General features: G+C 49.7%; 2 protein-coding genes across 2 annotated transcripts; both read right to left on the bottom strand.

Moving 5' to 3' along the window:
* Positions 1 to 997: 997 nt before the first annotated feature.
* LOC135817804 (USP6 N-terminal-like protein) lies at positions 998 to 13,398 on the bottom strand. The gene is made up of 12 exons (XM_065331072.1): positions 13,229 to 13,398; positions 11,394 to 11,479; positions 10,828 to 10,864; positions 10,190 to 10,372; positions 9,321 to 9,436; positions 8,739 to 8,787; positions 7,686 to 7,751; positions 7,345 to 7,399; positions 6,288 to 6,382; positions 5,847 to 5,912; positions 4,806 to 4,905; positions 998 to 2,017 (listed from the first exon to the last, which is right to left on the bottom strand). The coding sequence occupies exons 1-12, from the start codon at positions 13,286 to 13,288 to the stop codon at positions 1,743 to 1,745; spliced, it is 1,188 nt and encodes a 395-aa protein (XP_065187144.1). The 5' UTR covers positions 13,289 to 13,398; the 3' UTR covers positions 998 to 1,742.
* Positions 13,399 to 13,832: 434 nt separating this feature from the next.
* Positions 13,833 to 23,843, bottom strand: LOC135817807 (uncharacterized). The gene is made up of 8 exons (XM_065331075.1): positions 22,997 to 23,843; positions 21,452 to 21,857; positions 20,675 to 21,021; positions 19,477 to 20,418; positions 18,281 to 18,671; positions 17,338 to 17,462; positions 16,610 to 16,804; positions 13,833 to 14,789 (listed from the first exon to the last, which is right to left on the bottom strand). Exons 1-8 carry the CDS (start codon positions 23,717 to 23,719, stop codon positions 14,553 to 14,555), a joined length of 3,366 nt encoding a protein of 1,121 aa, XP_065187147.1. The 5' UTR covers positions 23,720 to 23,843; the 3' UTR covers positions 13,833 to 14,552.
* Positions 23,844 to 26,489: the final 2,646 nt, after the last annotated feature.

The following is a 26,489-nucleotide window of genomic DNA, read 5'->3' as shown; positions in this document are numbered from 1 at the left end:
AAAATCGTACTCCGGCACCTCTCTAATCAGTAATGTCACACGCACCCGCACCACACACACACACACCATTGGACGCCCATCGCCGGAGGCGATGATAGCGATGCTACAGCAGAAGCCATAGCAACTTGTGCTGGGATTGTACCATTCAACAGCTTGCAAGGCTGAAGAATTGGCCGCCACTATTCAGCCTGGTCTACACCACACGTACACAGCTATGAAGTGGCTTTTTCTGGCCAGTGAATCCCTACTTTTGGTCTTTTTTATTTTTTTCCCTGCACACACACATCACACCACATACTCCGCCATGCACTGGCTGTTGGTAACCACCCAGGAGAATGAAAGAAAAGTCAGGAAGAGGCTGAGAAAGAGAAGAAAGACGTGTGTGACCATAATCGTCGGGAATCGAACCCGCAACCTATCGATTGGAAATCGCTGCACACACCACTGCACCATATGGGACACACACACACACACACACACACACACACGCACACACCATTGGACCATTGGACGCCCATCGCCAGAGGTGATGATAGCGATGCTACAGCAGAAGCCATAGCAACTTGTGCTGGGATTGCACCATTCAACAGCTTGCAAGGCTGAAGAATTGACCGCCACTATTCAGCCTGGTCTACACCACACAGCTATGAAGTGGCTTTTTCTGGCCAGTGAATCCCTACTTTTTGGTCTTTTTCATATTTTTTCCGCACACACATCACACCACATACTCCGGCATGCACTGGCTGTTGGTAACCACCCAGGAGAATGAAAGAAAAGTCAGGAGGAGTCTGAGAAAGAGAAGAAAGACGTGTGTGACCATAATCGTCGGGAATCGAACCCGCAACCTATCGATTGGAAATCGCTGCACATACCACTGCACCATATGGGACACACACACACACACACACACACACACACACACACACACACACACACACACACACACACACACACACACACACACACACACACAATCACAACACCAGGCTAGCACCAGTACATTATAATAATTTATTGCACACGCGCACACGCACACACACACACACATACGCGCGCACACACACGCACAAACGTGTGCATGCAAGATGATAGTACCGTGATATTCGGGTGCCAGGAGGGGAAATCAACTAAACTTAGGGTCAAGAAAGGCTGTGACATAATGCAAAAAAAACAAGATTAAACTTATTAATCAGAATACCAGGCAAGTTTCATGAGTGAAATTGAATTGAGCCAACAATAAAAAATAATAAAAAATTTAATGAAATGACAGAGAAAGCATGTGTATCAACATATGAATTTACGCACAATATGCCCGGAGCCTTGTTGGCTTACAGGCTATGACCGGGAGTTCGAATACAACAGTTGGATAGCATGACATGCAGATGTGCAGGTTGGAAGAGACAGAGAGAGAGAGTAGAAGACAGACAGCATGGATAGCGAGCATAGGGAACAGTCACAAAAAGAGGATGACAATGACATGAAGAACGACAACAATGACAAGAACAATGACGTGAAGACAACGACAAGAACAAGAACAACATCAACAACATTAGTGACAATAGGTAACAACGCTCATGACAGAAGGACAGGAAAGAAGAGATACGAGAGATACGAGAGAGAGAGAGAGAGAGAGAGAGAGAGAGAGAGAGAGATACTGGAAGAAGGTGGCGCGCATACAACAACGACAGCATTGGTACCATGGGCATCACCACCACACCCACTACCACCGATAACACTCAGCGTCATATCGAACTGATGAGGTTCGGCGTGGACGTGCGGTGCGAGCGTCTCAGCGACACACTTCGGAACTCCGGCGGCGGCTCAGGGTACTCTGGAGGAGCACGCGATGGAATGAACATGGCCGACGCCGACTTCGGGATCCTACTCAGCTTCTGCTTGCTCAGGTCTTGTAGCATTTCATGCAAGCTATCCAAGACTTCATCATTGTCAAACTTCCGACCAGGCAGCTCCTTCATGAACTCATGCAGCTCTTCGAACGACTGCTTCAGTAGCTGCTCTACAATGTGTTGACAAGGAGGCAGACAGATGGAGGCACATAACGGTGCATGATGAAGCAATAGCTCTAAATTACTAAGACACAAACTTCTGAATCACTTCCATCTACTTCTGTAAAACGAGACCAACATAAAATCGAGATTCCCGGGCAGGACCCATGTGAAATTGGTGTGGGCGGGCATGCATGCCACGCGGAGCTTTTTTTACAGTATTTTCCAGTAATTTTTATTATTTTTATTCATCGCATTTTTGTCTCAGAGGAAACTATTTTTATTCACTTTTTTTTTATAAACAATAGGTACGCGGTTTACCCATTCAATTTTTCTGTATTTCGGCTAACGATGGCCCTGATCTGTACATCAGCGAGTCGTACAAGCCCGGGTTTGTGTGACTCCACGTCACAGATCTACCCACACGATCAGAACTGTACATATTGTATATGAACTGTTAAAAAATAAAAAAATAAAATTGGCGTCGGCTCGATTTTGGTGTGGGAGGGCCCGGGAATCTCTATTTTTGTTTTGGTCTCGCCTAAACTAACTACTTGTGTGAGACTCGAGAGAAATCCAGTTTGCCGTGTCACTCGATCCCGTTCTACACAAGCAAACAGACACGTGACACCACGTGCACATAACGAAGGGGGTGCTTGAATTGTAACTCTTTTGACTTTTTTAGAAAAGTTGCCTTTTTCTGAAGAGGTGACTCATTGGCCTCTTCAGAAGACGAAAGTCTCCTCGAAACTCCACAGCCTCACCCAAGGTTAGGGGTAAATTAGTTCAGAAGAGCTTGGAATGTTCCTGCGGAAACTACATTTCGTAAGCATTTCCCGTAGAAACTAGCACTCTCATTCTTTTTGTCAAGACGCCAATGACTGGACAACAAGAGCAAAACACCGATAGCTGTGGTGACCACTGGGATGGAAGTTACCGTCTGCCAATAACACCATCATAGCCATGCGGTATGTACATGTATGCCTATTTTGAGCGAAAACGGGGATTGTGATGGCACGGTGTACATGAAAAGAAAAAAGTAAAATGACAAATTCGTATATCTTCTACCATTACCCAGGCCACTAAAGCAAAGATCAACATCTTTGCAGAGTTTGCTGCTCAGCCATTGAGCAGGCAGGCACGGAGTATGGTGGTCTTAGCAGAGGGCGCTGCACAGCCACTGAGCAGGCAAGTATGAAGTACGGTGTAGGAGGGGCTTTGCAGAGGGCGCTGCTTAGCCACTGAACAGGGAGGTACAGAGTGTGGTGGGCTTTGCAGAGGGCGCTGCTTAGCCACTGAACAGGGAGGTACAGTGTGGTGGGCTTTGCAGAGGGCGCTGCTTAGCCACTGAACAGGGAGGTACAGAGTATGGTGGGCTTTGCAGAGGGCGCTGCTTAGCCACTGAACAGGGAGGTACAGAGTATGGTGGGCTTTGCAGAGGGTGCTGCTTAGCCACTGAACAGGGAGGTACAGAGTATGGTGGGCTTTGCAGAGGGCGCTGCTTAGCCACTGAACAGGGAGGTACAGAGTATGGTGGGCTTTGCAGAGGGCGCTGCTTAGCCACTGAACAGGGAGGTACAGAGTATGGTGGGCTTTGCAGAGGGCGCTCCATAGCCACTGAACAGGGAGGTACAGAGTATGGTGGGCTTTGCAGAGGGCGCTGCTTAGCCACTGAACAGGGAGGTACAGAGTATGGTGGGCTTTGCAGAGGGCGCTGCTTAGCCACTGAACAGGGAGGTACAGAGTATGGTGGGCTTTGCAGAGGGCGCTGCTTAGCCACTGAACAGGGAGGTACAGAGTATGGTGGGCTTTGCAGAGGGCGCTGCTTAGCCACTGAACAGGGAGGTACAGAGTGTGGTGGGCTTTGCAGAGGGCGCTGCTTAGCCACTGAACAGGGAGGTACAGTGTGGTGGGCTTTGCAGAGGGCGCTGCTTAGCCACTGAACAGGGAGGTACAGTGTGGTGGGCTTTGCAGAGGGCGCTGCATAGCCACTGAACAGGGAGGTACAGAGTATGGTGGGCTTTGCAGAGGGCGCTGCTTAGCCACTGAACAGGGAGGTACAGAGTATGGTGGGCTTTGCAGAGGGTGCTGCTTAGCCACTGAACAGGGAGGTACAGAGTATGGTGGGCTTTGCAGAGGGCGCTGCTTAGCCACTGAACAGGGAGGTACAGAGTATGGTGGGCTTTGCAGAGGGCGCTGCTTAGCCACTGAACAGGGAGGTACAGAGTATGGTGGGCTTTGCAGAGGGCGCTGCTTAGCCACTGAACAGGGAGGTACAGAGTATGGTGGGCTTTGCAGAGGGCGCTGCTTAGCCACTGAACAGGGAGGTACAGAGTGTGGTGGGCTTTGCAGAGGGCGCTGCTTAGCCACTGAACAGGGAGGTACAATGTGGTGGGCTTTGCAGAGGGCGCTGCATAGCCACTGAACAGGGAGGTACAGAGTATGGTGGGCTTTGCAGAGGGCGCTGCTTAGCCACTGAACAGGGAGGTACAGAGTATGGTGGGCTTTGCAGAGGATGCTGCTTAGCCACTGAACAGGGAGGTACAGAGTATGGTGGGCTTTGCAGAGGGCGCTGCTTAGCCACTGAACAGGGAGGTACAGAGTATGGTGGGCTTTGCAGAGGGCGCTGCTTAGCCACTGAACAGGGAGGTACAGAGTATGGTGGGCTTTGCAGAGGGCGCTGCTTAGCCACTGAACAGGGAGGTACAGAGTACGGTGGGCTTTGCAGAGGGCGCTGCTTAGCCACTGAACAGGGAGGTACAGAGTATGGTGGGCTTTGCAGCCAGTCCATGTACTTACTTTTAAACATCTTCAACAGCAGCGCAGCCATAGAGTGCATCACGTCATCACCAACGTAAAGATACACGTCCCAAATGCGTAATACAAGCGAGAACGGTAACTGCATAAACACAGACACACACACATTTGTTAGTTTGACAGTATATTACAGGACGGTGGAACACACATACACACACATGCATTTTTTTAGTTTGACAGCATATTACAGGGCGGTGGAACACACACACACACACATACATTTTTTTTTAATTTGACAGCATATTACAGGACGGTGGAGCACACACACACACACACACACACACACACACACACACACACACACACACACACACACACACACACACACACACACACACACATCTAGTCAAATGACCCTGGATAAGGAGACCATCTATACAAAGCAGCCGCATTACGGAGGCTCTAGAGTGGTCGGCTTAGACAGGTCTCACTGTACTTCCTCTGGGATTGGAGAGATAGCACAGAGCAACCACTGTGCGGCCGTTCAAGACACGTGCGATGATGAGCTATTGTTCTGCAGTGGTTCAGTACTCTTGGCCCAACCTATGGGTTAACTAAATTCTCATCTCCAATCCTGAGGGAACTCATGACGGCCGCTAACACCCGGAATAACGCATGTGCAGTAAATGCTATAGAAAACACACATCCACACGGAGTATACATGAAGTACTGAACGAGGCCCAGGGTGGTACCAGCGGATATCGGCGCAAACAGCACTAATTGTGAGTGCGGATATTTACGAGTGTAGGAACTATTCAATGCTTATTCAACTGTCAGACCTTCCGGGTGCATCAACAGTAGATCAGTGAACCTGGATGCCCCCTATTGGCATGCTCACTGGAGGTGAGAACGCCATATTGACAGACACAGCACACTCAGGCAGATGAATAGTTGGCGGTCTACATGGAAAGAGCCATGTGACGTGCAGCAAATTTCACTTGTGTAAATGTTTGAAGTGAACTTAAGAAGAAAGTTTGATGGCAAAATAGACAGGCATGTATCTGCAATGGTAGAAGAACTAACCCGCTCTTGGAAGCCTTCCATGAACCATTTGGTGCCATACAGCATTGGGTCAAATCCCATTGACTCCTGCACACGAAGAGCCACCACAATTGACACGCACATACAAACACGCACACGCACAGAACCTTTATGACACGCCCACTGTAAAACAACAAAGTATAGCGCCGGTGATATTTTAGAGATGCTAGCGAAAGGAGTGTTTTCGCTAAAGTTTTGCCGCGTCAATCGAAATGTTGCATGTACAGTACAGTGCTGTAGTCATATTTTTTTTAAACTCGGATAGCTAAAATATTTCATTGCGAATCGGTCCAGGTTCAGAAAACGCTAACATTTTTACCCGCTAAAATCAGCCGTTCTATAGTATTTAGTATTGTCACGTCGATGCCACTGATCAGCGATTACACACATCTGCAAGTAAGGAGCTCATAGTGTGGTGCTCACCAGATGCTGGTTGACTTTGGGCATGATCTTTTGCCGGATCGTGCCGTGGTGTGCGCACATCTCGCGCACCTTGGGCAGCTCGTTCACATACAAACCTGCAGCACACGCCAAGCCGTCATGCACAGAAAGGTACATGCCAGTGAGCACACATACATGTACGTGATACTACAGTGCTGGCAACTGAAATCTGACCCCCTGAGCGGCGCGGCGCGCTCACATCGTAACACTAAGAAATAGAGGCCGCTAGAAAGTGAACGCACTGCCCAGGGGGTCGGATTTCAGTTGCCAGCACTGTAGTACTCAAGGGACACATAACATATGGTTATAACCTACAACACACACACACACGACCGCCTTATTTTAATGGAAACATGCCGTTTCAAAGACAAAAATACACTTCAAACATGACGGCTGAACACGTACTATAGAAGACCGTCGAAAGTACGGTACAGTGGTTGACTTGAGCATGAACATGTGGACAATCTATTTCTGTCAAGTACGGTATACAGCATGGCATGCAGCTGTATACTCAGTGCGTGGCGGTGATGCTGGCGCTGGCGGCAGCGGCGGTAACGTTTCTCGAAAGCTCAATCTAGAAACTGATATCCTTATAACCTGCTGATGTCATGTGCATCAGGGACGTCGGAAGGTATTTTAGTGTGGTATGGTCAACCATCTGAATTACAGTTTATTCGTGTAGGAGCCGTGGCTGAGCCGAATTTTTGTGAAATTCAGAGCCCAAATCAGTGTATTTTATCATATATTTTTATGGATTCACGGGGTACCTGGGGCAAATAGTGGTACGGTCAATACCGTAGTGACTGTACCGTGTCCGACGCCCCTGTGCATGAAGTGCACCGACCAAATGGGTATGGTACTTCAAACTACAATTTTTTATTTAAAGGTAGCTTCTACTGAATGAATCCAGTTCTAGCAAGCACTGCACTGCGATGCCATGGTACTTCCACATGTACATGCATTGATATTGGTGACTGATCACTGGCTCTGCTTGGTCCTGCTCCAGTGCAGACTGTGGCGGCCTGCTTGCAGTACCTACCATGCATGGCAAACTTTTCACTGCTCATTAGTCGACACATTCCCCAGTAGGCATCCTGCAACGCACACCCACACACACACAGACACACACACAGACACACACACAGACACACACACACAAGTTCCGTTAGTGCTCCGATGTAGCAGCAAGAATCAGTACAGCAGAACCTCAACTGCTTATGGCGCACCGATAGCATGTTGAAACTAGAGAGTAGTAAAATACCTACTACTGCCTGGTGGAAGTAGCTCTCTGAACAGACACTAGCCATGCAACATGGGCACACAGCTAAGGCACACTATAATCATGCAGTACAGTAGTAGCATGCATGCCAGAGGGCTTACCTCTTCGCTCATGTACATCATGAGCAGACCAGCTATGGAGTCCATACCCTGGCAGTATCCCAGCTCCTACACACAACACACACAGCACGCACAACAAAGCTGCTATCGGTTCTGTTTCACAAAATAAATACAAGTGTGAGAAGGTCACAAGAGTACATAGCCAAGAGCTCCTGTCTTAAGCTGTGATAGACTCGTCCCTGGCAGGAGTGTCTGTTGCGTAATTTCTCGGAAGTATGATCAAGTAGGCAGCACTTTCTGCACTGCTCATGTACAGTACGGTGTCATACATTGGATTCAGGAGGCCAGGATCTACTGTTGTGGACATGGAAATCCGGTCGCACGTCTGGCGGCCTCAGGGCGCTGGCCATGCAGCCGTGGGTAAGCAGTACACACATGACATACATTTTATGCGCTGCAGCACGCTGGTCGCATCCGATCAACATGATTGGTGCAGTGCACGCAGCGTTCTGTATGCGCTGAGGGCGCCGGCCCCGGTCAATCGACTGGATTTCCATGTCCGCGACAGTACCGTCCTTTGTTCTACAGTGACTACCCTACCTAGGAGTCGGTGACGTACAAGTTTTTGCACTTTTGATATCTGGCTATGCTTGATGGCATCAGTGGGCCAAATGGCTGCGGAAGACTGATGTAGTGAAAAAAACCACCATGTGATGAGAGATCGCCAACGTTCACACTCTCGGTTTTATTCTCACGGCGATAGTGAAGTTCAGTGGCCAATGCGAGGATAGTTGCCTGCAATTGTACTAGCCACTTGCAAGTGTAACGTACAGTGCGCAAGTCAATGCCACGCCGGGCACTGTGCAGCCCTCCACCAGCAAACACTGCGATGTTCAGCTGGTGCAGGGTGCAAACGTGACTCACGAGATCGGATTTCATTGAACCACACTGTGTTTCCTGTTGTCAAGTGTCGGCTGGTCTACTAGAACTGTTTGATTTAACCCAAATTCCCTATTAGGCAGGATTTGGTGGTGACAATGTCTCCATGTGGATGAAATGCAGTCTGTCACATGACCATCAAACAACCGCGCTTACCTGGTTGTACATAGTGTACGCTGCTAGTATCCGGAATAGTGTCTGTTGTCTGCACACACACACACACACACACACACACACACACACACACACACACACACACACACACACACACACACACACACACACACACACACACACACACACACACACACACACACACACACACACACACACACACACACACACACACACACACACACACACACACACACACACACACACACACACACACACACACACACACAAGCACACACACATGCACACAAACACAGGAAAAATGTAAGTACATGTACATCCAAGTAGACAAGAGCGCCCACCCACAACTGGACAAGCAAGCAGTGTTCGACACCGTGGGTACCGCAGCCATAGTGCATACACTCCACAACTGATGTGTTTTAAAACTCTCTAAATGCTCTCATGAGCATAAACTGATCTCGAAGTGCCCTATACTGGTCCTCCATTGTTTTCTGATGGCAATCCAGCACAATAACACCACTAACCAGTCCAAACCAGGGAGTAGTAAAATACCGGTATTTCACTACTCTGGGTCCAAACCCTCCAACAAAGGCCGTCTCTTACCCAAGACCATAGCGCTCTCGAAACATGACGTGCTCCCGAAACCGACGGGCAATGTCCTTGTCGATTTGCTCAATGTCTCTGTAGTTTCCTTTCTCCCGCGCCGCATAGTACGCCGCCTGAACAGCAAGCAGGCAAGCAAGAGTCAGTGATTTCAAGGCACGCCAAGTTTTCACAAAACAATGCCATAAACTACAGGAATATATCCAGAGACACCTGCGAGTAAGCGCACTGGTACAAAACAGTGAATACCATCCTGAAAAACAATACCATGAATCGCATTTTAACCCTTTGGCCCCGCTCTATACAAATTCCGATGATATTCCGCCATGACTTCAAACAGCAATAACTCAGTCAAATATTGCCCTGCTGTGAAATTCAAAGCATGCAGGTTGTAGCTGAAATCCTTAGCTTTCCATTGGTGAAATCGTTTTCACAGTAGCAGCAACTGTTAATGAGATATCGCACTCGAAAGTTGTGTGCGTGCGGGGCTGTCCAGATAACCTCCGAGTTTGTTTTCAACAACTGGTACCCAAAAGACCATGCAAAATCGGCCTATAGGAGAATCCAACTGCAGATGAAAAGGTGGCAGTGATGGCGGTGTAAGAGCGACTACAGTGACCCCACTACAACTCACAGCATATACTAGTACCATGCAAAATCGGCCTGCACATAACAGTTATAGGAGAAACCAACTGCAGATGAAAAGGTGGCAGTGATGGTAGTGTAAGGGTGACTATAGAGTTACCCCTCTACAAATCACAGCATACCATGCAAAATCGGCCTGCATGTATAGGAGAAACCAACTGCAGATGAAAAGGTGGCGGTGATGGCGGTGTAAGAGCGACTACAGTGACCCCTCTACAACTCACAGCATACTGGCCTTCGACCCTGATCTCGTCTAGGTCAAGGAGCTTGGACCACACCACTGTCCTGACGCCATCCGGCACACCCTTGAAGATGCGACGCCGAAACATCGGTGTGTCGCTATGCGTCTCCCACCGCCCGATCATCCTGGTCCACTTGAGAGCGCGCTGCCGCATGACCTCCAGATCCTGAGTGCCAGACAGAGCATGCGAACGAGGACAGAAGCGAGTGAGTACACTGCATCACATCAACGCACATGACTACGCCGTGAAATCAAACGTATGCACAGTTAGTGGTAGACATCTGCACAGGGATTCGTCCAGTAATGAACAGAAATCAAACGAAGGCCGAAAGGGTGCAAAAAAGCACCTCACTACTGTGTGTTCACACAACATCAAAGGCGAACAGTGAGACAAGGCTCTCTGTCTCTGTCCGTCCACCCCCCCCCCCCCTCCCTCTCTCTCTCTCTCTCTCTCTCTCTCTCTCTCTCTCTCTCTCTCTCTCTCTCTCTCTCTCTCTCTCTCTCTCTCTCTCTCTCTCTCTCTCTCTCTGTCTGTCTGTCTCTGTCTCTCGTCCTCTCTCTCTCCCTCTCCGTCTCTCTCTTCTCTTGCACTTTAAAATAAGTTACAGCTATAAAGTTTACCTTTTCACTGGGGGTCGTTGGCGGAAGTCGCTCTTTGCTATTAGCAGGTAAGCGCAAGCAAAGATACAGGCATGGAACAGAAACAATTCAATATCGGTGCATGCTATTAACCCTATGAAGACCCCCCCCCCCCCACACACACACACACGCTCACATCAGGGTCCTATTGTTGATACGAGAAGTCTGCATTCGATCGAAAGTCAACGAAATCCAATCAACCATATCCACTCTACACCCAGTGCACAAGCCATGTTCTCCAGTTTCCATTCAATCAGTGTCACCACCAATAGATGAAACATGTAACTGGACTATAGAGTATAGACTATAGACTATAGACACCCTCCGCCGATTCATACTGTAAATATTTGTTGTCCAATCATCAAGTGCCATAATGGTGTGTGATGACCGGCCAAAGTGCTTTCTTGTGTGTTGTAAAAGTGCAGACCATAGGCTTTCTAAGTCTATGGGGCATCATAAGTACATATTCAGAGTGTACAACATTGCGCCATAATGCCCTCGCCACATCACATGTAGATGATCGAAAGAAGATCACTGCATGGACTTACTGCATGAAGCCATAGCGATCGGTGACGGCATACAGCTGAAGATTAGGGTCTTCCCAGTCTTCCACCTCCACACCACCCTCTCGGCCCTGGACAAGAAGAGAATGGACAAAGACCGAAGATCACTTCGGTCAGCAACATGCGTGCCACGGCTGCTGACTCGGGTGATCACACGCTTCTACTTCCACAGAGAAACACCTGTTTCATTCTGGGCAAGCGAATAACCCACCAGCACACTTGACGTCTAGGACCTCCCTTGACATTTCAAGTGTTGTTTAAATGAATGCTCCTGGCTTTCACTTGAAAACACCGCCATTCCGGCAACAGGCTCTCAGCTGCACCAAATAAATAACTTTGCCAATATTTCGCCCATTGGGCATCATCAGGGCATTGAGGAAGGGGAGGCCAAATTACGAAATATAAAGACGAATAATGCAGGCAGATGAATGTTCTAGAACTAACACATCGTGGTGACACAATACTAGTATAGACTCCTGGCTTTGGTTGAAATATTAGTGTATCCCCCCCCCCCCCCCATACACATACAGAGAGAGAGTGAGAGAGTGAGAGAGAGAGAGAGAGAGAGAGAGAGAGAGAGAGAGAGAGAGAGAGAGAGAGAGAGAGAGAGAGAGAGAGAGAGAGAGAGAGAGACAGAGACAGAGACACAGAGAGAGAGAGAGAGAGAGAGAGAGAGAGAGAGAGAGAGAGAGAGAGAGAGAGAGAGAGAGAGAGAGAGAGAGAGAGAGAGAGAGATTTCCACTTCAAGGAAAGCTAAATCATGGCTTACAGCCTGCCGCGCTCTCAACAATGTTGGCGGCTTTCTAGCCTGGAAGTTCTCGATTTGCCCGATGTTACGTCATAAGGAGAGGTGGCAGGGGTGACTGTAATGCTAAATCACGTGGAATCTGATCCCGGGCTGCTCGTTGCAGTCGCCAGCTGGGTCGGAGCCGATTCATATACGCTCACATATCATACCGCTTGTCTGGGCCGAGTTTGTGGTCAGCACGTTATGGCCGCGATCACGATCTTGTGTTTCTTGGATCACGAAGAACTTCAAAAATCCGGGGTCGAAACACAGATCGTTTCGGGTGCTATGATCTCGTGTCATGTCCCTAGATGCTACCACTCAGGCTGATGACGTGTACATGCACGCAATGAACGAGTCACATGGTCAGGGTCCTGATGTGGACTCTATACACAGACAGGGGTTCAGTGTGGAACACTAGTACTAGTAGTAGTGTCAAAAGTACATGTCATGACTCATAAGCCTCCACCCATTGCACCCTTCATAGTATCAAGAGTACATGAAATCCGGGTTTCATGGACTCTTGATAGTATCCAGGCTATCCCTCAGTGTCAGTTTGGAAATACTGCTGCCAGTAAAGGAGAACTGGGACGTGGGTCTGCGAGGGTGTGTGCTCGTGCCCCCTCCCTCATGAACACAGAAATCGTGAACGGTGGCACTCCATGCCGGAGATGCTGCGTGGATTTGGTCAGTTCAAAGCTTGAACAATTATAATAATTTATTATTCATTGCTGAGAGCTTTCACTGACAGAATGACATTGAGAAGCGGTCAGACAAAAATCAGTTCGAAAAAGCTGAGCGCGACAAACAGGACGCGATACTTTCGTCGTGCATGGGCGGTAGCTACCCCAGAAATACATTGCGTAACCCCGAAAACGAGAAAAAGATGAAACTAGACCAGGAGCTCAACAAAACAGCTTCGTGCTGACATCAACAAAGCACAACTGCAATGCATCGTGGTTTATAAGCCATAAATTATGCCAGAAAGCAACACCTGCGTCCTCCCGATCCCATCCTTCTCCCGTGCACTCACCGTCTCGTATTTCTCGAAAATCGCCAGTCGAGAGGCGTCAGCTTCCTCGTCCGAGGGCATGTCGACTCATCACATTCTCTTTCAACACTATTGTCACATACTCTTTGACCGCACAAACCAAACTAAGTTACTTTCTCACAAACGAGATCAACTCGGACTCTACCACCACAAATCCAGCAGTTGCACAGACTACGAACAAACGTCACCATCTCACCGGTCACCGGATCAGATCCAACAAAAAAGGTCATCGCGAAGCGCGCGTAGCCTAGCCGTAGGCTATCGATCCATTCCAGTGGCATTATGATTAGCGGTTGGCACCATGCTGTCCCGGGAGTAGTGAAAATTGTGCTCCCTGGCAGTTTGCATTTCGATACCGATCTGGATCTGGATCATGGATGGGGATCGGGAGTCGGAGCATGACTTGTAAACAGGGAGTCGTCAAATATTTGACGACTCCCTGCTTGTAAAGGTTCGATTTTTGGCTTGGCTCGGGTCTCTCTGTCTTTGACTATCACATCTGATCATGTTATCTCTCTTCGTTGCTGTGACCATGGCTGGATCGAGTTGATCTTCCCGGGACTTCGCAGTTCTGTGTTTTTGCCACGTTCTCTGGTAAGTCTGCAGCCATGTAACCCATGCACATAACCCTTCCCCTATCTGGGGGTTTGTGATTATAAAAACTGTTTCATCATACATTCACCCAGCACATAAACAGTAGTATGACTGTACTCTTGGCATTAGTACCAATACAAGGCACTCGTGATTGTACATGTCATGTATCTCCAATCAGGTCATCTGTCTCAGGGGCGTCGCACACGGTACGGTCACTACGGTATTGACCGTACCACTTTTTGCCCCAAGTACCCCATGAATCAATAAAATGCACTGATTTGGGCTCTAAATTTCCAAAATTCTCGGCTCAGCCATCCCTCCCGCACGAGTAAAGTGTACTTCAGATGGCTGACCGTACCACACTAAAATACCTTCCGACGCCCCTGTGTCTGATTCTGACATCATCCGGCGCTAATGCAGTCAGCTGCTCTGGCTGGTGATAGCTTTTAGCAGACTCTGCATTGAATTATTTGATTCACGTAGCGCTGACAATTCTTTTAAAATAGTGTGTATGGTGACGTACTCAAAGGCGTACACTATGACAGTGGAGTATTGCCGAGGATCAAGTAATACACTTTGCCGAGGATCAAGTCATACACCTTGCCGAGGATCAAGTTCAGTTAGAACAAAAGTCGCCGGCGGCTCTGCCAAGCTACTAGTGTAATTTGCAGTCGGGGACATTCCGCCGGCTCAGCGGTACTCAGTGTCATCTCTATCGGTTCCGCTTAAAGGCACTCGGCTGGCGCTCGCAGGCACGCCGGTGCTCGAACGGTGGCGCCATGCACGCAGCCAAGTCGGACAGAGCAATGCTCGGATTCTCGGCCACAACGCCGGCGAGATGGCAAAACTGGTCGGCCAGACCCTCCACCAGGGATGCCCGGATCAGCTGCGGCTGAAAGCGGAATCCGCCGCGAACCGACTCGTTCTCCAACATCTCCCAAAGCAACAGCTGCAGGAGTAACAGAAAGAAAGAAATGGAACACAGTTGGTTTGGTGTCCATGTCACAACGGAGTACTACAAAGTCTACAGTGTAGCAACCTTCCACCGCCCACTACAGTCGTAATGCCGAGCAATCATAGCACCTGGGTGCTATGATTGCTCGGCACACACACACACACACACACACACACACACATGCACACACACACACACACACACACATGCACACACACACACACACACACACACACACACACACACACACACACACACACACACACACACACCATGTATAGTACTGCCGGTCGCCGAAGAACTGGGGGGTCAGCCTCCTAGACCGTTCTCATTTTCATGTATTACAGTCTACGCGCAGTTGAGTCAATGTGTATACATTGGTATGCTCTGCTTGACGAAATTCTAGGCTGGCCATTGAGTTCGGCGCCCAGCAGTACAGGGCCTGCTCTAGACATTCAACACAGCCCGGTCAGAGTGTACCTGGCGCATGCAGGCCAGCCGGGTCAAGCCGGGTCAGATCATCCGGCAGAAAAACAACCAAAAAGCCTGCTCAAAACGCAGGAAAACAGAAAGGCGAATGTATTACCGGAAATCCGAAATTTTAGAGAACAAGGCGAACTATCAAAGTCCGCAAACGTAGAAGGTAAACGACATTATGTGAAGAATGCGAAGCAGTTGTTTGTTTGTTCGTTGTTTGTTTGTATTTATTTTGATTCGCAAATTCAAACGGGCATAGAACCCAATAACATGAAAGCGAATATGAAAATCATGCATAATGGGAATGAGAATTCAAATACTTTGATCTTCAACGTAGAGTCAGCGGTACATCAGAGGGAGATCGGGTACAACAGAAAGAGAACAGAAAAAAACAGATTTCGCTTGTCGACATCTACAGGGCACAGGTATAGGGGATTACCTGCGTGCGAAACTGCCGAGCGTGATGGATGGCACGGATGTCGCTGGGGAGGGCATCCCCTAGTTCCATTGGATTCTGATTTAACAAGTAATTTGAAAAAAAGGAATTCTGTTTTCTAATTAGTGCTCCATTGTCCAAATCGCCAGTTGGCTGAAAACTTGCAACTGTGTCAAAAGCTATAGCCAAAGTTACGCTTTTGACTGCCTGCCCCATCGACTTTGAATGTCCTGACGTCATGACTTCCTGCTCGCCGCTGGCCAGATCGCGCTCGAACCAGTTGACCCCAGTTGACCCTAGCCGAGTTTCTGTCGCTTGTAGACTGTAGTGTGTACGGTTGCGCTAGATTTGCAACAGATGGTGTCCGCGAGTCGTAAAATACCGGTATTTTAGGAATCCATTGTCAGTTTGAGAATTTTTCAGCCGGGTCAGACTTGACCCGGTGTTATCTGTTCAGCCAGGTCGTGCAGTTCCCCAGCCGGGCGCGTGACCCGGCTGACCCGGCTCTCCAGCAGGCCCTGCAGTACTGTCCACATGTACTTGCTCACTGCCAAAACTAGTCTCGTGGGTCTCCCGGGAGAGGGGAGAGAGACTCAAAAGAAATCTTGGAAAGATGACTCAATTGGCTATTGAACTGCCCAACGGCCAACACCCCTGAAATCCCCAAACTAGGGTGGACTTGAAATGATCCCAGTTATGGGCTCACCACACCTCAGTAAGTGGGTGGGGACACGGTGCAGAAAAAGGATTGACGACATCAGGGTATCCGTCCCGGGATCCAACTGCAGTTACCCCTGCCCCCAGTGAAGGTACACACACACACACACACACACACCACACACATGAACACACACACACACACACACACACACGTGCCCAACTATAGCCTCGAAGCACGTACTTCCAGGTGACAGTGCTCCTTGAGCTGCCCATGTTCTGGTTGCAGGTAGCATTGACTGCCAAAGCGAGCTAGACCCTGGCCAGGAACACCAACAGCCGTTTCCGTAAAGTAGAATGCCTCCGGATTGGTCAGGCATTGCACTTCTCGCCTTCTCAGAAATGAAAAGCTAACCGGCAGTCCACCGCGCACTCCGATCTGAAAGGCAGAAAGCACGGACAATGCAAAATCCTCATTCATGGCCGCGGGAACAACCAGCTTCATGCAATGAAAAATCCTGTTCGAGTTAAAGGGGAAGTATACCCTAAAATCAAATTTTCACCAGTTGTAGTCTTCGCGGGGGTGCTGAGTCGAATGGCCTTGGTCCATGTGTGGGGGGGGGGGGGGGAGGAGGAGGGCAGAGAAATGGGATAATTTTGTGTGGAAGCGGGTTTTGACCAGGTACACAATGTTTGTATTTCACAGACTTCTGGTTTACAAAACCTGATAGCATCTCCTTTACATCGCTTTTATATCTTACCAGCCTTCAGCCGTAGCACCTGCCATAAACATTCCTGTAGTCGCACATGCTCACCCTACCAGATGAGGTGTGTTGTCATGTATGTTACTGCATCGTAGTGTTCAACGTGATGGATAAGCTATGCACTTCTAGTTTTAATGCCATAATTTGCAGACCAATTCGTGGCCATGCAACATCTCCTCGGTCTGAAGAACTTCATACAAGCATTTACCTCATCAGATATGGAGCTGAACGGGAAGTGGATCTGTTTGCGTATAGACTTGAGGCTCTTGTCAAGTCCAATGAGTAGATCGCTGAATGTCTTGAAAGCAGGCAGGGTTACCTTCAAGCCAACGTCTGTCAACCGCAGACAGAAAAGACAGAGGAAAACAGAGACATATCAGTTAGACAGGCACGGGGATAGAGACAGACGGACAGACAGACGGACAGACAGACAGACAGACAGTGAGGGATGCACACATTACGGTGTTTCTAACTTTCTATTTTACATTTCTTATTGCCACCAACACTCAGGCAACAGGTTGTGTCTGCCTGAGCAAAGTCGATATACTGGTAGATGATGGTGTGAGTACTTCAAGTAGATGATTGCAGTGCACTCAAAGCCACTGCACAGTGAAACCTGTCTATAAGGCGACCCCTCAAGGGACGAGAAAAAGTGGTCGCCGTGGCCAGGTGGTCTTCTTATCCAGGTTCAGTGGGTCATGTGACCATATCTACATGTGATACATCATTTTTGATCAGTGCATCACAGTGAACACACCTGTGCTACTCTAGCACGACTCATGCGCCTGGGGTCTTCAGACCTGTCAAATGTCGTGCATGCACCAAGTACATCTACACTTCCTGCACTGATGTGTAGATCTACCATGCCTGGTGCACCATGCACTGCGTACATTTACATGACTAGCACTGTGCAACGCGGTCGCGGGTGGATGGTCGTCGGTCGCGTTGAGCGAGTGGTCGCCTTATCCGAGGTGTTTTGAACGTGAATGCGTCCGTGACAAGGAAAAGTGGTCACCATGGTCGAGTGGTCGCCATATCCGAGTGGTCGCCATTACAAGTTTTACTGTACATTCAAACATACAACGTAGTAGTTCAGGGCAAATCAGCGACATGCCTGCTACAGAAATTGCTTTGTACCACATTTACTGTACCGTTTGTCATCGGGCCATGGATGGTGGACATCTGCATGGGAGAGAGATCTCTCACTTGAAGAGGAAGACCGACGAGAAAGTAGCCAGCGCCCGGCGGGGCTGCGTTGAGATAACGCCGGGACGAGGGTTGGGCACGAGAGCTCGGTGGTCTCCTCTGCTGCGATCCTCCGGCGGCCTCACTGAGGGTGCCGAGTCGGGTTGAGCTCGTTTGTGACACATTCTGCAGCGGAGCACGGTTGTTAGCGCCGCCATCCCAGCCACGACAGCAGCGGCCCATCAGCACAACAAACAGGGCCAGTGACATCAAGAAGAGAGGGTTGTCGGCACTGATCCGCTGCCACACGGCCGCAGGCAGGTTCCGCTGAAATAGCTCTGTGATGTAGTCATCCACCTGCAAACATAAGCCATAAAAAGATGACATCATTGACAGCCTCCTTTCCTCTCTCAAGACCACAGGCGCGATAAGCTCATCGCGCAATGGCGCAGCTTGTACCACTGGCACCGGGTGACCCCACACGCCCACCTGGGCATGGTCGTGTGGAGTGTTGAACAGTGCATTGCTGATCCCAGCATAGTGAGCGTACTCACATGCATTACTCGTGCCTTCCATATTTGGCATGCACAGTGGGCTTTAAATATGTCATGGTGATATCATTAGCATGCTGTGACGTTTCATTACACGAAATGTTTGTCCTCCTGATGTAAACAAAGGTGCAAACAGTGCCAAACAAGCACCCACTCCTCCATCCTACAGCAATGCGACCACTTTGTACACATTTCATCCCCGTGCACCAGTTACTGTCAGAGGAATTCTGAACGCTGATTCGAATGCTTCATGCTGTACTATCACTTCTTGATGAGAGGATGTGCCAAGGGTGAATCTATTATCTTCAGGCCCGCCGGAACCGGTCTGGTTGGTCAGGTTATTACCGGACCAACTTTTTAGACATGTTTAGTGCTGTGGAGGGCATAGGTATCCAACATTTCGATACCCAACGTATGAAAGGCCACGATACTACCGAACCAATCAAAAACTGCTTCCGCTGGTCCTGACCTTGCACTTCAATTGGAGCTGCACTTCTGGACACGTGCAGAGCCCAGACCCATCTCAGAGTGAACATTTATCCATGGCATGCACCCAGTGCCCACGGCATGTACAATATTCATGCTGGATGAGAGCCAGGGCAGAGCCTTACCTTCAAGAATTTGAACGAGGTGAACGTACCGCCGACACTGCACGCTCCCGTGCGAGTGCGAGCGCTCTTTAGCAGGGCGGTGCGCCGAGCAGTCTCGCCGCGGACGTGGAACGGCAGCTGCAGGACGGGTGCGGGCTTCGACTTTTTCTGGCCCTGGCGAGTGAGCACCGTGAGCGTCGACTGCGCCTCCCACAGCTCCCAGAGCTTGCCCCGCGATCGCAGCTGCAGCAGTTCCGCCTCGCGCATGGCAACCTCCTGGAAGCGCACACCACTGCCTGCTACGGTGGTGGACGATGCCGCCGTCTTGGCAGGAGCGTGCCGTGCGTAGTGGTCCTGGATGGAGCTTTGGCCGGCCATCCTCGACGGGGACTTCATCACGGCGCCGTGCATGGGAAGGGATTGCATCCGGGAATTCGTGCTGCGCGTACGCGTCATCCTCTTGCTGGCGCCCGCTGCAGAGCGTTTATCATTGCCAGCGTGCTGTCGTTCCAGAGCCGTGTACGCCTTACAGATGCTCATGAAGAGCATGGATAGAGACCAGTAATCGGACACAAAGGACGGCGACGACAGCACAAGCAGATGTTCCTGAGTCGACGTGCTGATCACCTTTGCACGAAGCCACAAGACTACCATGCTCGGTTCCGAGCTCGGTCGTTCCGCTAGCTCATTCTGTGATGATGTCATTGATCGCTTGCTCTCCGACGCGGGCCCGAGTCGACTCGACGACTCGGCAAACGCATTTGTGGTGCTGCTCTCCACGCCCACACCGGCTACGGACAGCAACGAGGGTACCTGACGACTCGATAGCGGACCCGCAGCGGTGGCTTTCTGCTGCTCGGCGATCTCGTCGAGTCCTTCGCCACGACTGATGTGGATGACACTTGACCAAGGGCGACGCTTCAGTGCACTGCCAATGCGCCGTGCTCTCGTGCTGGTGTTAACCTATACACAGAGTAACAGATCCATATGGTCAGTACAATGGACATTACTGGTTTGTATATCTGCAAGGATCACCGCAGGAAGATAGAACATGGCATGCATTTAACTTATAGAGGACGATAGCTGCTCCCGGCCCTTGAGTCAAGACAAGGGAAGTGTTAGCTTTACTACTGTAGCGTCACTTGTACTTGTGAGCTCCAGCGCGGAGAGCAAACACTTTACTTGTACAATTACAAGTTCTGAATCTTATATCTCATACCTGCACGTCATCCAAATCAATTATGCTCATTTTCGAGGAGAATGTATTGACACCGGAACCCCGTAAGGCGCTGTTGCGTCGTTGCCCGTGCTTCTTGGCTGTCCCCGCCCGTGCCGACAGCGGCCCGTCGCTTTCTTCCGGTAGCTTGTCCAGCCGACGGCCGCGCATCATGTGCGACTTGCTGGTTTCTGCTTCCGCGACGGTGCACTCGACCAGCAGTCCCTCGCGCTCCACTTCCTCGCGGTCAATGGGGTAGAGGTGCACGTGGAACGGTCGCCGGCGTGCGTCTCCGATGGCTTCGGACGTGCTGCCACTCAGCTCATGCTCCAGATGAACCCGAACAGGATCTAGTATAATACCAGGACACAATGGATACAGGGACAAAATTAAACTACATGCAACTTCATGTGGAAGTCCGCTTAGATACAAATGCAACACATGATTGGTTGAAAACGTCCTGGCTTCGAAATGGGAATGACTACATTATAAACACAGCAGCTCCCGTGTGGGAGATAGCTGAAACAACCGCATGCTGATAGGGAAAAGGAAGATCTAGTGGAAGTCTCTTTTCAAAAAACTAACCCGCAAAGGCAGACATTAAGTCCCTCTACAGATGGCACAGTACTGTCGGTCGCCGAAGAACTGGGGGGGGGGGGGGGGGGGGAGAGGGGGGTTAGCCTCCTAGCCTAGACAGTTCTTTTTTTTCATGTATTCTAGCCTGGTCATTCTTCGGCGATCCGTTCTCCGGCTAGTACTGTAGGCTACAACACAACTGACCTTTGGCCGCACGGCAAAACAGCTGATCTCTATACTGGTAGAAGATCACACGCAGCAGTGGGCACTTTGCCACCTCTTCTCCGATTGCCTTCTCCAGTATCTTGCAGTCCAGTGGGCCGCGTATTGCAAAGCTGCGTACCACGTTGTCAATGCCCGCGCACAGCTCAGCGCCTGCCGACGACGGATCCAGGTGCCGCAGCGTGCGGTGTTGCGCGATGGCCAGTCGAGCGTCGATCAGAGCGTGCTCCTGCATGATGGTAGCCGGAAACAGACCAAAGTCGTTGTCGGCGCTGGGAAACTCCAGCATGATGCTCCGGCGACGGCGTCGCTGAGGGGCCGTTCTCTGCTCCTTGGTGTCTGCCTGTTCACTGGACATGCCCTCGCTTGCTTGCTTGTCAGCACCATGCTGCAGGAAGCAGGACAATTGTAATGAGTACAGGATGTGCTGTTAATGAAGGCTGTGAAGTACAGTAAGACCCTATGTTTGCTGGACCCTGTACCCCTGTACCCCTGTACCCCTGTACCAAGCGGAACCCTAACCGGACACATAGGGCTTGAAAGTGATGACGTCAAAAACGGCCAGGGAGTAGTAAGTTGACGTCAGATTTCTATTTTGGATCCACTGAAGTGTGACTTTGCTATTGCCTCAGTATGTGGGTGCATAGCAACCCACTCATGTCGTATGCAGGGGTGACTTTTACTTCGCCACCAGTTGTAACCCCGCCCCCAGTAGCCAAATCAGTCAGTTTCACTGGTTACATCACCTTGCTGTGAGTAAGACGGCTTGAAATGTGCTTGGATCCATACAAAAACTGGATCCAAGTGGATCCAATTTTTGAATTTTTGAAATTGTGGCTATGCTGTGACGTAGCACTTTCAAGCCCTATTGTCAGTCCAACAAAGTGCTGTGGATCGAACATGCATCCCTGGATCAAGCGGAATCTTGTCATATCAGGACAGCTTCCGCTGCACCAAGGGTGTCCGGTTAGGGCAGGTTTTATTGTGTACCACCTTGGTTTTCTCCAGTTACTGAGTAGTAAGCATGTTCAGCTGTGACTAAGAAACAAATAATTGCATGCATGCAGCCGACAGGTCTTTTGTGACTGGATATTGTGTTCCTGCTGGCTGCCTTGAACCCATGTGCATGAAAAATGGTGAGCGCCAGATTCCCAAGCAATCTAAAACACTGGCTGCATTCACATGACGTGTTTGACACTAGCTGAGCCCAAACTACAACTAGCAGGGCCCGGAGTGGTCTGCACATAGACTCTTGCTTGGTTCCGCCTTGGGTTGTGTGTGTGTGTGTGTGCGTGTGCGGTGTGTGTGTGTGTGTGTGTGTGTGTGTGTGTGTGTATGTGCATGCGGTGTGTGTGTGTGTGTGTTTGTGTGTGTATGTATGTGCACGCGCGCGAGCGTGCGTGCGTGTGTGTGCCTGCTCCGTTTGCGCATGTGAATGTATGCGAAAGGACACAAGAAATCTGAATCTTCGAAGAATTGTGAAACCTGAGGCCTTGCCAAATGTGGCAGTAATCTCGGGCTCCATACCTCTTCATCACCAGAAGACTCCTCTTCGCTGTTGTCACTCTGCTCCTGTTCGTCCAGCACAACGTCCTCGTCCTCATCCTGGTTCTCTCCGAAGTGATCGTCATCCTCTTCGTCGTCGCCACCCCCGCCATCACTGGTACCCGGTACAATGGGTGGCAAGCGGACGGTCGTCAGGCCAGAGCTTCCCACCTCTGGCAGTGATACTGCACGCGGAGAGCTCTCTTCAACATCCCGACCTGGCGCAGCACGTTCGGAACCGCTTCGTGGTCGCTCCGAGGCTTTGGCAGGACTGGCGAAGTTCCAAACCTCAAACTGCAGATCGCAGTCACCCGTCCGGCTGTTACCCGAGAAGCGATTGAACCTCTCCGTTGCGTGTTGCTGTTGACTGGCCGTAAAGCCCATCGAGGCACCAGGAGCGTGGCGGGAAGGTATGCGTCGTCCTGACGGTGGTGGCACAGTCGCATTGCCCGGCTTCGCGGAGGCCAGCCATGGCAGTTGACTGCTTCGGCCGCTTGCTGATTCTCCGCCGGCTCCCGTCCATCTGCGCTGTCTGTCCGGCGGCGCATTGCTGCCGAAGCGCTTCGCTCCATTCAGACCTGCAGCCGGCGGGGCAGCAGCTTGCTGAGTTCCGCGGAACATTGAGAAGCGGTCATCCGCAGTAGACGCCGCATAGCTTGGCGTCTTCGCGGCATTGGTGCGAGGCCGAAACGGCGGGTTGGTCATTTTGACTTTCTGCCCATCCAACTCCTACTCGAACCGACGAAAGAAATTTTTCCCCTCCCTCAAAAAATGCTGGGAGTCTTCTTGATCTTCTGAAAGTTCTTTCCTGGACACACGCATCGATTGTATGTGCACATAGACTAGGCTCATCAATTCATTGCGGACATCATCAGACCACACAAGGTTGGCTGGAGCTTCGAGGGTGGCCTTCTAGCGCCATGGCGCATCCATGGCCTTGGGATAAGTATTCCACTATTTTGACATGCAGGACGGGCCGACTCAGCATCGGAGAACGTGTCAAATTCCTCTGGATCGCGTGTCACCACGACCATGGGCTCGCATGCGCAGGGAGTCACTACGGACCACCCTTCCGCAGGTGTCCAGCAGTGTCGGACAGTTGGTAAGTGATAGCTAGCCTATCTACAACAGTACAAGCTTGCGCAGACGTACATGTACATGCTTGTACATGTACACTACAACACTGGAAGACGCTACCGTAGCACTTGCTTGCATCAGGACAGGCGGAAAGAGTTTTTGATTGGTTCGGCCATACCCTAGCCTTTCATACGTTGTGTATGCTATGGAGGGTATAACGTTACACAAAACCTACTCAGCAGCTACCACACATTGGTGGCCAAATAGTCACTAAGTGTGTCCAGCCATGGCCTGACCAACCGGACCGGTTCCGCCGGGCCTACAAGCCCTTGGCGGATTATGCCGGCATAATACTTGGCATAATCTTGGGATTTCGTCAAAAAATTATGCTCCGGCATAATATACGGATTCCAACGTGTAAGGTCGGCATAATCCTTTCGGTTTAGACAAAAATTATGCTTAGGGCATGGCCGTGTGTGTATGCGTGGTTTCTCAATCCTCTATGTACAGCGTGAATACATAGTGGAACCGAGCATATTTCAGCATAATTCAGCATATTTGTTGGCATAATTGTGGCATAATCAAAAGCATAATTTTGACGATTGGCCGAGCATAGTCCGCCAATGGCTAGCCGGGCCTGCAATGCTGGTTAGCGGCAGTAGACTATTGCATGCTGCTCATACACGGCATACACTGTGAAAAAATTTAATAGCTCCAACGTCTTTGGATGTGAAGAGCTCAAACTTTAGTTTTACAAAAAGAAGTGTGCCATCTTTTCCCTTCCAGAAATGATATTCGTGTGCAGGGTACATAATACTGTACTGACAGCTTCAAGTTCTTGGAGACAAATTGCACACTGAGTGCACTGATCACACCTACATGATTGCTCTCTGTCTCGCTATGCACACTGTGGGAAAATAACAAACTTCAGGCTCCTCACAAGCAGCAGTTTAGAAAAGCCGTTCCACAAAATACTCTTTCAATGCCTCAGTTCTCGTCATTTTTGTAAAAATTCAGTAATTTAGCTCAGCTACCCACCTCCCAGTTGTAAATTATTCCTTCAGTGCTTGGATTTCACCGGAGCCTGAAGTTCATTCTCAAGTTTCCAAAGCGGGGTAATGCATTTTGTTGAACTTATGGCAGCTTGAAAGTGCGAACTGAGACTGAGAAACAAATTCCAAAGCTCGAGACCCCATAGCATAACTTTTTCTGAAGCACAAGGAACGCATGAGTATCCCAATGTGCATGAGCATCCCCATGTGCATGAAGATCATTTCTATACGGTCTAAGCTTGCCAGAAAGCAACTTCGAACAGGGATAACAGCACATTTCCTGACTCTGAAAGTAAGAAGAGAGCTCAAACACATTGATTACTTGTGGAAGTAGTTTGCATGCAAAGAATTACAGGCTTGCATACATGTACATGCAATGTGACACATTCAGTTTATACATCATAGTATAGTGTGACAGTGCAGCAAGTATGCATTCACTTTGTCACTGTCTGTCTGTCTCTCTCTCTCTCTCTCACGCGCGCACGCACGCACACCGGACCTCAGACATGCCCATCGCGGAAGCGATGATAGCGAACAGCTATGTTAGACATAGCAACTTGTGCTGGGATTACACCATTCAACAGCTTGCAAGGCTGATGAATTGACCGCCACTATTTTTAGCCTGGTATCCACCACACAGCTGTTTGAAGTGACTTTTTCTGGCCAGTGAATCCCTATTTTTCATTTTTCCATTTTTTCCTACACACACACACACCACATACTCCGGCATACACACACACGCGCACACACACACACACACACACACACACACACACACACACACACACACACACACAGACGCAGTGCCAAGGTTGTTTCATTTCACATGCATGTACAGCACTGACATACATACACGTAGCGAATGGCAGCCGCACACGTTGTTAGAGAGCATAATCAAAGATTGATAACGCTACCATCAGGGAGCTGGTTACCATGCACTTTGTTCATGTCATTGGGCTTCTCCTTGCTTCCCAATGATTTAGTTCACCAAGAAACAAGACTTGTATTGATCTCAGCCAGGTTTTAGGCCGATTCAGTCAGGTTCTCATGGGTTCGAACTACAGTAAAACCTGTACTGATTAAAGGCCACCGTGACTAGCGACCAGCCTGATTCTACAGACCACTTCGCCAGGCATGGACGGTTTCACATTCATGTATGGTCGTGCAGTGCAAACCTCTAACTAACGACCACCTGCCACTAAAGACCGCTTTCTCTGGCCCCAAGGGAGGGGTGGTCGTTAGTCACAGGTTTTACTGTATCCACATCCTTTGAGGATGATAGATTGACATTTGCAAAGTACATTCTGCAACTGGTTGCCGAGAGTTTGGTCCGAATTTTGGGAAGT

The sequence above is a fragment of the Sycon ciliatum genome, chromosome 5, assembly GCF_964019385.1.
Source record: "Sycon ciliatum chromosome 5, ocSycCili1.1, whole genome shotgun sequence".
In the NCBI taxonomy this organism is placed as follows: domain Eukaryota; kingdom Metazoa; phylum Porifera; class Calcarea; order Leucosolenida; family Sycettidae; genus Sycon; species Sycon ciliatum.
Note: the sequence above shows the minus strand (reverse complement) of the source record. Positions and strands in the feature narration are given on the sequence as shown.